General features: G+C 43.2%; 1 protein-coding gene across 2 annotated transcripts in view; it reads left to right on the forward strand.

Moving 5' to 3' along the window:
• The window catches only part of BTBD11 (BTB domain containing 11), a 199944-nt gene that overhangs the window by 177101 nt on the left and 8648 nt on the right, over window positions 1–14195 (forward strand). For both annotated transcript variants that reach the window (XM_044281276.1, XM_044281277.1), the window contains 2 exons: window positions 4150–4255; window positions 12470–12572. In XM_044281276.1, coding sequence (XP_044137211.1) covers window positions 4150–4255; window positions 12470–12572 — 209 coding nt within the window. The remainder of the gene's footprint in view (window positions 1–4149; window positions 4256–12469; window positions 12573–14195) is intronic.

Genomic DNA, 14195 nt, shown 5'->3' on the forward strand with positions numbered 1-14195 from the left:
TTAAGAAAACAAACCTTTTGTAGATGAGTTTCCAACCATTTTACAGACCTCAGAGCTGCATAAAGATGCTGAATGTTTTTAATTACACCAAGTATAGTGGTAATGAGTACCAGTACTCTGGAGTGAAATTTAATCAGTTTTACTGTAGTGACAATGAAAACTAGTCCAGAGAGTGCTAGGCTGCTGAGGTATTTGGGAGATGAACAGCACTTTATCGGCTTCATTGCTTTGGTGAGATAGAAAGTATAAAAGAATAAAAGTTTACTTGTGGTATCTATAACATAGGAAGCAATAAATAAGACAAACAAAACAGGATGTTTTTTCACAATTAGTTGGGGCTCTTATGGGGTTGGACTGGGGGACCTTGGGTCTACCATTAGATATGATAATAAAGGCCTACCACAGAAAATGATACTAAGGGCTGAGCAGAAAAAATTCTGTTGAAGTCCTACCAGAGTAAATGATACTGAGAGCCCTCCAGAAGCAATAATGCTGAAGGCCCACAGCAAGAAATAATATGGAAGGCCCACCAGAGGAAATAATGCTGCAAAGCCATCAGTAAAAATGATACTGAAGACCCACCAGAAAAAAATTATATTAAAGGCCCATCTATCATCAATGTGACAAATGTATTTTGTAAATTCTAATATTACTAGGCTACTTTATTTTTATTGGTATAGACTAATAAATTGATTTTAAAATACCCCAAAGTTATTTACCCCAGAAAGAAGTGATGTACTCTATTGACTGCTTCAGATGAGGTTGTCCACTGATTACTCTCACAGGCCTTATTATGGATCATCTCCTTTATCATGTCATAGCGTGAGCCCTCTTCCCTTCTGGTAGCCCAGTCTGATTCCCAGAATTCAGCACCATTGCCAAAGAGGTGTTTGTAGTAGGGAACTACATGGTAAGTGAGTTAAAGGGGTTATCCAAGAGTGGCCAGTGTCTGATGCTCCTTGGCTGGCTCTTCCTCTCCCTGCCATGCTGAACTCAACATCCTTCCACGTGGAGACATGTGAATAGGGGCGTAGCTATAGCGGTTGCAGAGGTAGCAGTTGCTACCAGGCCCAGGAGCCTGAGGGGGCCCAAAGACCCTTGTACCGCATAAGAAGATACTAGTTTTATAGAAAGTGTATGCTGGTCAAGTTTCATCTTCAGCTGGAGGGAAGGGGTTAAGTCAAGAATTTGCCATGGAGGGGGGATTGCCATTCCAATTTTTGCCTCAGGCAGCACGAAGGCTATGTGCTTCCCTACCCCTGGCCACAAATCACTGAGTTAAGGGAGGCCCAACCTGAACTCTTGCACCAGGGCCCATGAGCCTTTAACTATGCCCCTGCCTGTGACCATCACGACAACTGGTCATGTGACGCAAGGGAACCAGGTCACCACTGAAGCTTGTGATTGTCTGCAGCAGACATACAGTATGTCCTCCCGTTAATGGATGTTGATTTCAGCGAGGCAAGGAGAGGAAGAGCCTCCCTGGGGGCATCAGACACTGAACCCAGCGGCTGGGACCAGGTACCGTAAGTATGATCTGCATCGTGGGTCGGCCACTCTGGGAGGTCTTTCTTACTCTTGGATAGCCCTTTTAAAGAGTACCTGTCACCTCGAAATGCAGTGCAGTCTGCAGGCAGCATGTTACAGAGCAGGAGGAGCTGAGAAGATGTATAAACCGTTTTGTGAAAAAGATTATGTAAAACTTGTAATTTATACATTTCAAACTCTGCTATTTGTGATCTCAATTATACACAGGGAAGGTGATATCAGTGACTGATAGCATTCTCTGTGTGTATATTCAGAGATAGCTGTTAGTCACTGATAGCTGTACACAGGGGGAGGACTTACGTTTAGAAAAAGCAGATGGTTGCATGTATAAATGATACGTTTTACAGAATCTTTTCCCAGAAAACTATATGCAGCGGCCCAGGAGGAGCAGAAGTACAGGATAGGAGTGGTAATGGCTCTGGCTGTAACAAGCACAGTAGCTTTTCTCATACTGTTGCTCCCTAGGGCCGAGCAGTGAAAGGAGAGCATACGCTTTCTTCCCCCGGAGCACACCCTGATGTTGGCAGCCCTCTCTGATGGTGGTCAAGGTGTCTGTGATGAGTTTTTGTATAGGTGCAAGGCAGGGCATATAGAATGCAATGACTGGCATATGGTGCAGGAGTCAGTAACCAGGCCAAAGGTAGCAGAATAAGGGTCCATTCACACGTCCGTATGTGTTTTGCGGATCCACAAATTGCGGATCCGCAAAACACGGGCACAGGGAATGTGAGTTCCGCATTTTGCGGACTGCACATCGCCGGCACTCTCATAGAAAATGCCTTTTCTTGTCCGCATTTGCGGACAAGAATAGGACATGTTCTATCTTCTTGTAGAACGGAATCCGGAAGTGCGGATTCGCCAATACGGATGCGGACAGCACATTCCAGCCCCATTGAAAATGAATGGGTCAGCACCTGTTCCGCAAAATTGCGGAACGGATGCAGACCTTTTTTGTGGACGTGTGAAAGGACCCTAAATTACATTTAACAATAGCAAAACCCAGTTCCAACTGTACACAGTGCAATTCTTCCCAAATAACAATACATGGATTATGGGCTCATACCCACGAACGTAAGGGCTCGCAATGCACGGGCACCGACTGTGGGGCAGCCCTATGCAGATCGCGGACCCATTCACTTGAATGGAGTCCGCGATCCGCATCCAACGGTCCACACCGCAAAAAAGTAGTGCATGTACAACTTTTTTGCGGTGTGGAGGCACGGCCAGAAACACCACGGAAGCACCCCGTAGTGCATCCATGAGGTCCCGATCCGTGCTTCCGCACCGCATCTCCGGATTTGGGGACCCATTCAAGTAAATGGGTCTGCATCCGTGATGCAGAATGCACACGGCTGGTGACCCGTGTATTGCGGAACCGCCGTATGCGGTCCACAGCACGGGCATGGAGCCCTTAGGCAAGGATGGGAGTTATGCCCCTCTTCTACTCCATCTGTCTCAAGTCTCTTCCTGCAGAATCGATTGCGGGCAATTGTTCTCTTGCAATGGTGGCTGTAATGTCCGCAAACTCTAGGTTATCTAGTTCTCTCCTTTTCCTTACTCCTTCTCTCCTTCTGTAGACCATTCAGTGATTGGCAAGTCTCTGTAGTGTTTTGGACCGAAAAAGAGGGAGCACAAGTCACAGCTTCCTTTCCCTTCCAAACTGTCCCTAACACGGACTAGAGCTAGCTAACTCTGGCTGTGCAATCCATACCTGGTTATGCTGGGTGCAATATATAGTATGACACAACTTTACATAACATAAAGAAATGAACAATTTGCAGATACCCCTTGCTCAGGGGTACCGCATGTATATGAATCTGCTTGCTCTATAACATACTATTTGCAGATTGCATTGCATTTCGTGGTGACAGGTTCTCTTTAAAGAACATTTTAAATCTTGAATTTCCTGAAATCAGTCTTTGTGTAATTTTGTGTAATGGCAGGAGATGCGCAACCAACAATGGGGATATAATTCCAATAATTTATGTTTACTCTACTCATGAAGTCACTGACTGCATTTCTAAACTTGTTGGCTATGCCTACACCACTGTATTATGAGAAGAGTGTTAAAACTCACAGTTATCCATTCCATATTAGTTTATGTTAATCTAACCTACTTGATCCATAATTGTGGTTCTTGCCACATCAGACACCTGAAAGTTAGGTTAGCTTAGCATTATGAGCACGAAGAGGACTCATCACTTGGCTCCCAGAGTAGAAGATTATGGCACGTATGAGATAAACCTTAACTGGGGCAAACACTAAATTTAATTATCTATACATGAAAAAAGTGAAAACACAGTCACTAGGTCATAAGGGCTAAATATCATGAACAGTAAGTATAGAGACTTATCACAAGATAACACATAATGGTATGCGAGCTGAACTTAGCAAACCAATCATCTCACAATCAACATTAGCTCAGAGATGTCTAAGCTACAGTAAAAGCCAAGGAGGCCTGTGTAGTGGGAGTCTCAGTTTACAGCCCCTCACCAAAGCTATCTTCTGACAGATCTCTATCACATGTCAATGGATAAAAAATATTTGAATGTACTGTAAATCACATTTGTATAACAGGAAATTGTCTTCTCTTCATTACAGAATGAGGTTATCAGCCAACAATTGACCGTCATATTCAGCCAGTGCTATGGTCCTTACCCCATCCCAAAGCTGACCGAGATAAAGCGCAAGCAGACATCTAGGCTGGGTAAATGTTCACAGTTGTCATGTTGAAACTGTAACTTATTTATGTTTTTTTGTGCATTGTTACGCTTGGAATGAAAGCTATGAGAACACTGATGAACCAACAGCCCTTAAAGCTAATTAGTAGTCTCCACCATGTGTAATATGTCTCTGTATTTTTATATCCTGCCTGCTACACCGGCTGGAACATTTGCTTTACAATGCAGGTCTCATTTATATTGATAACCAGCATCTTCAAGAATCTCACAATGACAGCTGCAATTTAATTGATGTTCAAGGGCTGTATTTACTGAGCAGCTCTAAAAACACTGCCCGAATATAGGATTATCTTCCATGGGCATTTAGGTCTTGTTGTTTATCCATGCATATTCAGAGTCTTTTATCTACCACCATTTTACGAATGACAAGTGCTCTGCTGCTCATGCAGACGTCAGGATTATTGATCTGTTGCTTGTGCAGCTTCGGTTCAGATGGTCAGTCATGCAATCCATGGATGAGAGCCAAGTACCACAAAAAAACGAAAACAAAGGGCTTTATTTATTAAAGGGGTTGTCCGGGTTCACCCAGGCAGCCCCCCTGATGTTAGCATCGCGCAGGGCACGGGCTCTTTTGTTTACAATAACACACTGCCAGCGGGAGGCTTCCGGCCGGCAGTTTGTTGGGTGACGTCACCGGCTTTGATGGGTGTGCTTTAGCTCTGCCCTAGCCGTTTTACAGGCTAGGGCAGCGCTAAAGCCTGCCCATCAGTGCCGGTGACATCGCCAGGCTTCCTGGCAGCCCCATGGAGAGCCTGGTTAGTCACCGGAACTCCTGAAAATGCCTTAGCCCTGAGCGATTTAGCGCAGGGCAAAGGAGAGCATCGGAGTAGTCAGGGGGGCTGCCTGGGTGAAAATGGAGGTATGTCCGGGTTCAGCTCTGAACCCGGACAACACCTTTAAGCTGAAATATGCCTATATTAGTGACTTCTCCCCACTCACGCCAGGTCTAAATAAGTGGGTGTGGTGTGGGCGGGGAAAGGTCTAATTTTAAGATAGCTAGGAAGCTGTCTTATATTTAAAACTGGTGGAGGATCTGCCGAAGTTAGGAGGAGGCCACCACCAGCTTAGGGGTTTATTAAGACCAGTGTCTAAAATGCCTGTCTTAATATATGTGCCCCAAATTCTTCCCTGGGTCTGTTATGACTAGAGATGAGCGAATAGATTGTAAACAAATTGGGTTCATTACAGATTTCACAAAAAAAATCTCTGAATGTTTGGCGATTCGTTTAGGATGCCATTTTACTGTGAATATTGGTGAGAAAGGAAGAGGGAGGATCACGTGACACTGGGAGGAAGTGGGGGGGGAGGCTCGTTTGATTGGCTCAGAGGTTAAAAGACAGCCCAATCAACCAATCAGGGGGCAATATTTAGCCAGGTCCTTCTGCAGAGAAAGGGAAAACACCATTCTGTGTTCAACTACTGACCTGAAAGGATGTCTTGTGGCAGTGTCTGACAAAAAGCTATTACAGACACACGCCATTAATCTAGTGTGATAGGGATACTATAAACAGAATACAGGGAGAGATTTAATATATTTTAGGGACTTTGATCAGTGAAAGCATATAGAAAGAGTGATGGACTAGACAGTCAGAGTTGTGTGTTTCATATAGCATTCTGACAACTAGTTCTGCATTACATAACTGCAAGAAAGTCATATTTTTCTGTATGAACAGTCAGCCAGCATTTTTTTGGTAAAAAAGTTTCTACAGTTCATAGATTAATTGCCAGCACCCCAGTAGCAAACATTCTGCTACAAACAGTTTGATTTTAATTTAATTATACATTACATTCGTGTTACTGAACATGTTGTATGTTACTGCAGGGTAACAGGTAACAGGTAGTTACAGCAAAGGCATTTTACTGTAGCACTGCAAATTATCATATCCACGTTAGTGAAAACATTACTCCAACCGACAGTGCATTTCAAAGACATTTTATTATAAAAATTGCATTCTTATACCCATGTTAGTGAATGCATCATACCGTGTATTTAACCCTTTGAGGACCATAAGATTACAGTCATCAATATAAAAATAATTATATTTTTTTCCCTTTAAGAATGTATTTGAACAATAAATAAAGCTAGATCCATTTGTTGATAAGAACTAATATTTTGACTCAAGTTCTTAATCAGATGATACAGGCAATTAAAAACATGGCAAAAATATGTCCCTTGGCCGTTCCTCAAAGGGTTAAATGACATTTTACTGCAAAAATTGCATTCTTATACCCATGTTAGTGAATGCATTATTGCAACAGACACTGTACTTCAAAGACATTTTACTGCAAAAATGGTATTCTTTTACCTGTTATCATGAACACTTTACTGCATCATACTAGGTAGTTCAAAGATATTTTACTGCAGAAATTGAATTGTTATACCCGTGTTAGTGAACATATTACTGCAATAGACTGTGTAATTCAAAGATATTTTACTGCTAAAATTGCATTCTTATACTCATGTTAGTTAACACATTACTGCATCATACCACGTAGCTCAAGCACATTTTACTGCAAATCCTATACTCATGTTTGTGTGAGAGCATTGCTGCATTATACTGTGCAGTTCAAAGATATTTTACTGCAAATACTGCATTATTACTATTGTAGACATACCAGTGAGCAGTGTGTTTGTAAAAGGAGAGGGACATTTAATTTCTCTGTCCTGTTTTTACTTTGTACTGTTTAATAATCTGTGTACCCAAACACGTGACTTAATTTTATAGACTTCATAATAAAATGTCTGAAAATGGAAGACTGCAAAACAAAGACACATACCTCATCATCTGGGTCAGAATGAGGGCAGTAGTGCAAACAGCAGTAGCAACACCGACCATGCAGCTAGTAGTACTAGTGGTAGCAGCAGCAGGTGACAGTTCTCCCTTATTGCCAATAGGCTCCACATTAATATTGAGGACAAATAGCATGAGATTGTGGACTGGGTTGCTCACTCCTCCTCTCATTCAAAAGCAGGATGATGATGTCACCTCTGAGTCTGATACCATGCATTGGGGCCAGGTATCACAGCATTCCTGCTGCTCCGCCTCCGTGGAACTTCAGAAAAGCCTTTCACTTGCATCATCTCTGCCTTCACTGCCACCTCATAGTGGGGCACCTTCTTTTTTCCTAATAACAGGCTGCAAATCCCCACCACAAGCAATGGGAGATACTTAAAGGGGTTGTCCGAGTTATTTTTTTTGTTCTTTGTATGTTTCTAACTGGGCAAATGTAACAGCTTTACCATGCACTTACTGCATCTGTAGTTGCTCCTTTCTCAGATTGTCACATGACCTGTGATGTGAGCTTCTCTCCCTGCTCTGATAATTTTTCATGCACAAGCCTGAGAGAGCAGATATGTGTCTGTACACCAGATGTCACTGTGCTGCCCCCCCCCCCCCCCCCAACTAGCTGAGCTGCTGCTCTCCCCTGTGTCTCCCTCCCACTGGATATTTCAGGAAAGATTAACCCCTTCATGAGCACAGACTCAGGGCTGAAGGCTTTACTGAGTAGCTGCAGGCAGTGAGGAGGCAAATACTGGGCACAGAAGCTGACAAAGTAGTTCTGCAGAGCATTGCACAAGAACAGGTAGGGAGAGAAGATCCTGTGTGTATGAACAATGTCATTGTATAGCTGGGACTTGTAGTCCTACACATACAACATGCTGCTGAGTCTCCCAGCAGGCAGACATGTCACTCAGGGCAGCACTTGTATTCACTCCCTTTGCAGAGCAGGGGAGGGGCAGAGATTGTTTTTATTGCAGATAAACAAAGGGCCAGAAGAGAGCCAGGGAAATTTGGAAATATATATTTTTTTTACCTAAAACTTGCTTAGCTCAGATATATATTGCTGCCCATCAGATTTACAGAGCTATATATATTTTTTTTTATATACAGATGTAGCAGCGCTAGTGATCATAGTAAAATCGCGTGAGCGCAGAGCGATATCCTGTACAGTCATTAGTAGCAAAGCGCATATAAAGAGTAGTGAGAAAAATCAGGGTGCATATGGGTGCAGATGGCGCATGGAACTGCTGTCTGTGATACACAACGGGGCAGTGGATACAGAGTGTATTTATTAGCTATGTTCACATAGTGGCTGAATGTTGATACAGTATCTAACAACAACATGTATGGATACATCACGCCGCAATATAGCCGGCGCTTTCTAATCAGCGAAGCCTTTTGATCATTTTCCTCCTTGCTCGCACCCTCGCCACCCGCATCCACTTCTGCCGGCAGAAACACAGGACAATTCCCACACCAAATAAATAATGTAGGCACAAAGAGACTAACACAAGAGATCATTTATTCATCTATCTATTTATCGATGCCATTTTCACATTCCCCCATAAGCCAGCGCTTACTCATTCAGCTGGAGATATTGCAATCTGCTATAGGAATTAAATACTAAATTGCTACATTATTTTATTTAATGTTTGTCTCAAAAAACGCTACTGTGTTACAAGGAGCCATCAAATGAATGGCTGTTCATGTTCCTCATAGCAGCGCTCATTTTTCTTCACCTGCACGGAGGAGTGACTTCCTAGTGGAGCCCAATGTACTGTATGGCATATTACTGTAACTCTGTGTGGGGAGAAGGAGGGGTAAGGTGTCCCTATAATGTTCCATATAGGGGCAGTAGTGTATCGTATTTATTTATAGGGCGTCCCAGCCTACCCGGTTATTAACAAATCACTGTTAGGCCGAATGCACACGGCCGTGAGCGGTCTGTGGTATCCCGGCCTGGCATCCTGCTGACAGCAGGAGCGCACGGCATCATTGGTTGCTATGGCGCCATGCTCCACATCATGCCGCCGCTGCACTCGTATAGATCATACCAGTGTATTACTGTAGTGCAGCGGCGGCATGAAGCGCACGGCGTCATAGCAACCAATGACACCGTGCGCTCCTGCTGTCAGCAGGATGCCAGGCCAGGATACCACGGACTTCGGCCTTAGGGGAATAAAAACGTGTACAAGGAGAATACATAGCGAAAATATACGAAAAAAGACTGCGCTGCAAGAGGAAAATCTTCTCTGTGTATAAAGTTCACTTTTTGAATCTTCAACTAGTAGAATCACAAGCCACCTCACAATCCAACATTAGTGTGCAAACCTGTGGATGATGAAAAAACGCACTATGGTGTAGCAGGTTCCAAACGACTAACGCTCCATGTGAACAAATTTATACTCACAAGATCCCTTGTAAGTGAAGGCGTGTATAGATATCGATGGTATCAGGATAGAGCTAGGGCTTCACTTATCAGGTGCGCATATAAGATTTTCTATAGGTCGCTCAGATCCTGGATTACAGCCATACTCGATGTCCAGAAACTCTCAAGGGAAAAAGCCACAAGGGAAGTATGTGCGTACCAGAGGTCAGATTGAAAACAATTTAATATTGGTAAAAAATTACAGCTAAAACATATAAAAATCTGAAGTGATTCTGATTTTTATATGTTTTAGCTGTAATTTTTTAATGTTGGATTGTGAGGTGGCTTGTGATTCTACTAGTTGAAGATTCAAAAAGTGAACTTTATACACAGAGAAGATTTTCCTCTTGCAGCGCAGTCTTTTTTCGTATATTTTCGCCAAGTAATAGACTTTTCCCACATTGTCTTCAGACTTGCAGCGCTCGAGGATATTGGTGTATTTAACAGAGACTTTTTATTGCTTGAAGGAGAATACATACATTAAAAAGAAGACATGATGAATGACAAAAGGCTGTGTGTGTTGCTCTGTTTTCTTTCTATCCATTTAGTGTCCATTTTAGGTATTATATTAAAAGGAAGAGGATGAAAGGGTTAATGGGCAGTATGACTGGAGGTCAGGGGGACTCTCCAGAATACAGCTGGTTGTCAGCGTTCGGATCACATCATATAAATCCCTGCCCCCTTCTCCATCACCGCTTCAGAGCTACTGTAGAGCAGTGATGGAAAAAAGGGTATGAAAGGGTTAATGGGCAGTATGATAGGAGGTCAGGGGATGCTCCAGAACACCCAGGGTCAATTAAAAAAAAAAAAAAAAAAAAAACGGGCAGCATCCCTACTTCCCCAAAAAAAGGGGACTGCCATTTTCTGACTAGTCCTCATATACCAGGAGGTGTGTTTTCATTGGTTCCTCAAGTCACATGCCCTTCCCTGCCCATTACTATAAAAAAAAAACTAGGTTTCATTCACAGCAGTTATAAGGTGGATTTATTGAGGACATCCTGGAGATACTGTAAGCGGTCTTCGCTAAATGATATACCGCCATCTATTTTCGTCTGCCCCCTTCAGTCAAGAACAACTGCTGCTTTATAACAGTACATGAAAAATCCTCGGGCACATGTCCATAAAATCTGATGGTTTTTTTTGTTTTGTTTTTAAATGTATGAACAGGTCAGATTTCAGGCCAAGCCGATCTACAGTAGAAGGATTTACGCAGTGGTCCTGTATGTGGAAACCTTGTTAACCACTTCAGTGCTGCTCTGCAGAGCGCTGTTATGGGTGAACACAGTTATAATACATCTTACAGTATATATGATATATACATATATAAATATATATTTATGTTGTGTAGTTTCCGGTATTGTTTGCCAACAATCTCCTGGAGTCACTGTAGATGAGAAATATAGTGCAAGTCATTAGAAGTACTGCTTTTGTCTACTGCCCAGTAAATAGAGGACTTATCTGTTTGTAAGTGACCCCCACGGCTCTGTACAGAGACATATCCTTCGGTGGCTTTACCTGCATGGCACGGCTGGCGCTTTTTGCTTCATTGGGGCTTTATTTTCATGTAATTTTTCTTTTAGCATTTTTGGATTTTTATTTTTATTCTAGGAATTTTTTTTCTTTAACTGCACAAAGTTAAATTGTGACCCCCTTTCTATAACAGTTGTTCTACTATAGGGCGATATACTGTATGGTTTAGAGTTGCTGAGAGCAGGGGTAGCTGGTCCACATTCAAGTGCAATGCTCTGCTTGCGATGGTGGTGATGGTACCAGTGGCACTTGTAGGGGCAGTGTTAGCGACAGTTAAATTTGGGGCAAAGACAGAGCAGGGAATTAGGAGGGGGCCAAGGAGCCCACAATGACATATAACAGTCTGATAACAGTAGTATGGAGGGAGAGGGTGGTGTAGACTATATGTTGGACAGGACCTGGGAGCCATATTGGGGTGCTGAGGAGGACATCAGAGGAGGATGGTGGTGGATGCTGCAGCAGTAAACAACAGATGCCTCCCAAAAAACTGCCAGTGCCAGATCTGCTTCTATTATAGTCAGCTCGGGGACTGGTGATGCAGCGGATACTGGGGGTGCAGGCTCAAAACATGCCAGACCTAAGCTAAGCTCAGCGTCCACTAGCTCTCTCGACATTGCCAGAAGAAAAAAGCTTTGCCGTGTGCAAGATCTGCAGGATTAAAATAAGGTGTGGGGGTTCAAACACAGGAACAAAATGATAAAGAATGCTGAATCTCCATGGTGTCTTAGGTAGTATTCTGATGTTTGTCCATTGGTTAGTATAGAGTTTGCTTTTATGGATACCTATTGATCCAAGATTTGGGTGAGCACCTTTTCTACCCCATGAGCAAGAAAAGGAAGGATCCTGCTTGTAGCACATTTTTCAACATGTGTCATGTATGTGCTTGTACTCATTGGCCAAGGTTAGATGTTTTGTCAGATTTCATTAGTTCTTGACCTCACTTGTGAGACTCTCAAGGGTGTATGTACCATAAAGATAGCCCATGTGGCTGAGCAGAGGGGTCCATTTCAGGTTGTTTTTGTCACCATTCCATTGAGTGGCAAGAACCTGTGCAGGGAGGTATCCTGAGTGGTTAGGAGTGTGCTGATGTCAAGCAACTTCTGAAATGGACTCCGTTGAGGCCACCGTTGTTGATCACCCATGAAGTACTGTAAGGAAGAGAGAAAGTTGTCTAAAATGTCTTGCAAGGTTCAACAAATATGACACACCACAGTTTGATAAATTTGATGCAGTTTTCTCTTTTTCTCGTAAATGTATGCATTAGATTTAACTAGGCTAATGATCAATCTCGTCCCTAGAACAGGCTTTGTCTGGTATCGCAGCTCATTCCCACACAAATGAATGACTACTTTTGCTAATACTGGACAACCAATTTGAGTAAAAACTAAGTAAAATCTCTTTATGCTGCAAATAATAATTTCCTTTTTGTTGCTTTGTAGATCCTCATTTTCTCAACAACAAAGAAATGTCGGATGTCACCTTTATTGTGGAAGGAAGACCTTTTTATGCACACAAAGTTTTGTTATTCACAGCATCTCCAAGGTACAAATGACAGAGCACCAGGGCTGAGAAGGGGGTCTAGGAACAGAATTGCTTACACTCCCCAGCACAGTCCCCAAGCACTGCGGCCTCCTAGCAGCTTCCCAAGTACAGCGCCGTCCCTTGGAAAGCAGCTGTGCTTTGTATTGCAGTTAAGCCCCATTCATTTGAATGGGACAGAGCTGTCCTTGTCCATGCTGGAGCCCAGCCATGCCCATCAGCAGTGGGCCCCACTCCTCTCCTCCTCTTCTTCACGGGTGCAGCTGGGCTCCAGCACAGATAAGTACAGCCTCTTGGGCTCTTTTCAACCTGATTAGCATAGGCTACTTTCACACCAGCGTTTGTGCTGGATCCATCATGGATCAGCAGAAACGCTTCCGTCATGATAATACAACCATCTGAATCCGTTAAGAACGGATCCGGTTGTATTATCTTTAAAATAGCCATGACAGATCCTGTCATGAACTCCATTGAAAGTCAATGGGGGCCGATCCGTTTTCTGTTGTGTTCGAGAAAACAGATCCGCCACTATTGACTTACATTGTGTGTGAAGACGGATCCGTCTTGCTCCGCACCACATCACAGACAGAAAAACGCTGCCTGCAGCGTTATTCTGTCCGCGATGGGGACACAACCAAACGGAACGGAATGCATTCTGGTGCGTTCAGTTCAGTTTTGTCCCCATTGACAATGAATGGGGGGACAAAACGGAAGCGTTTTCAGCCGCTATTGAGATCCTATGATGAATCTCAATACCGGAAAGGCAAAGCGCAGTTGTGAGAGTAGTCTTCTTTATACAATCATGTTTTTGGGGGTAGTAAACTGATTTGGGCATAAAGTACTGTATATTTACAAATGGCTATATAGCAGAGCTATAGGGCTATACAAGCAGTTAAAAACGGTCTAGGGTGGTGACAGATTACCTTTAAATATTACTTTAGTAGTGATTTAATATAAGGTAATTGATAATTGTGAAATGCAGTTGTACCTACATACCCCTGGTATACAACTCCTGCAAAGCACAGGGGCAGAGTATGTGCTGTACAGACTCTGAACCAAAAGGGTGTGGGGTCCTTTAACTTCTGTGTAGAAGGAAGGCCAGGCACATCTTGAATGCAGCTTGGAATGTGCCTAGAGTATAAAATATGATGTAGCACACTAATGCAACAGATGTAATAAACTGACAGTCATCTGTTAAAGGGGTTGTTGGGATTCAATTATGGATGACCTGTTGTCAGATAGGTCATCAGTAACTGCTTGTGGTGGTTTGACTCCCGGCAGTGAGCACCACAGCCTCTTGCTAGGGCTGTGACATCACGTCCATCAGTCCTATGGCCTTTCTGCAGATAAGTCCCATTCAAGTGAAAGGGACAGAGCTGCAATACCAAGCACATCTGCTGTAGGCATTGTCCTTGGCATACTGTGAAGAGGCGAGAGCTGCGGCCCCAAGCGATCTGATATTGATGACCTATCCTCAGTAGTGTTGAGCGAATTGAAGTATCCAAAGTGAAATTTGATCCCATGATCTCTGATCTTCAGGATAGGTCATCAATATTTAAGTCCGGGACAAGCCCTTCTAAATGTGGGATAATCCGCTGATTATACACTGTCTGCCGCCCTTGCCTA

The sequence above is a fragment of the Bufo gargarizans genome, chromosome 2 (genome assembly GCF_014858855.1).
Source record: "Bufo gargarizans isolate SCDJY-AF-19 chromosome 2, ASM1485885v1, whole genome shotgun sequence".
NCBI lineage: Eukaryota > Metazoa > Chordata > Amphibia > Anura > Bufonidae > Bufo > Bufo gargarizans.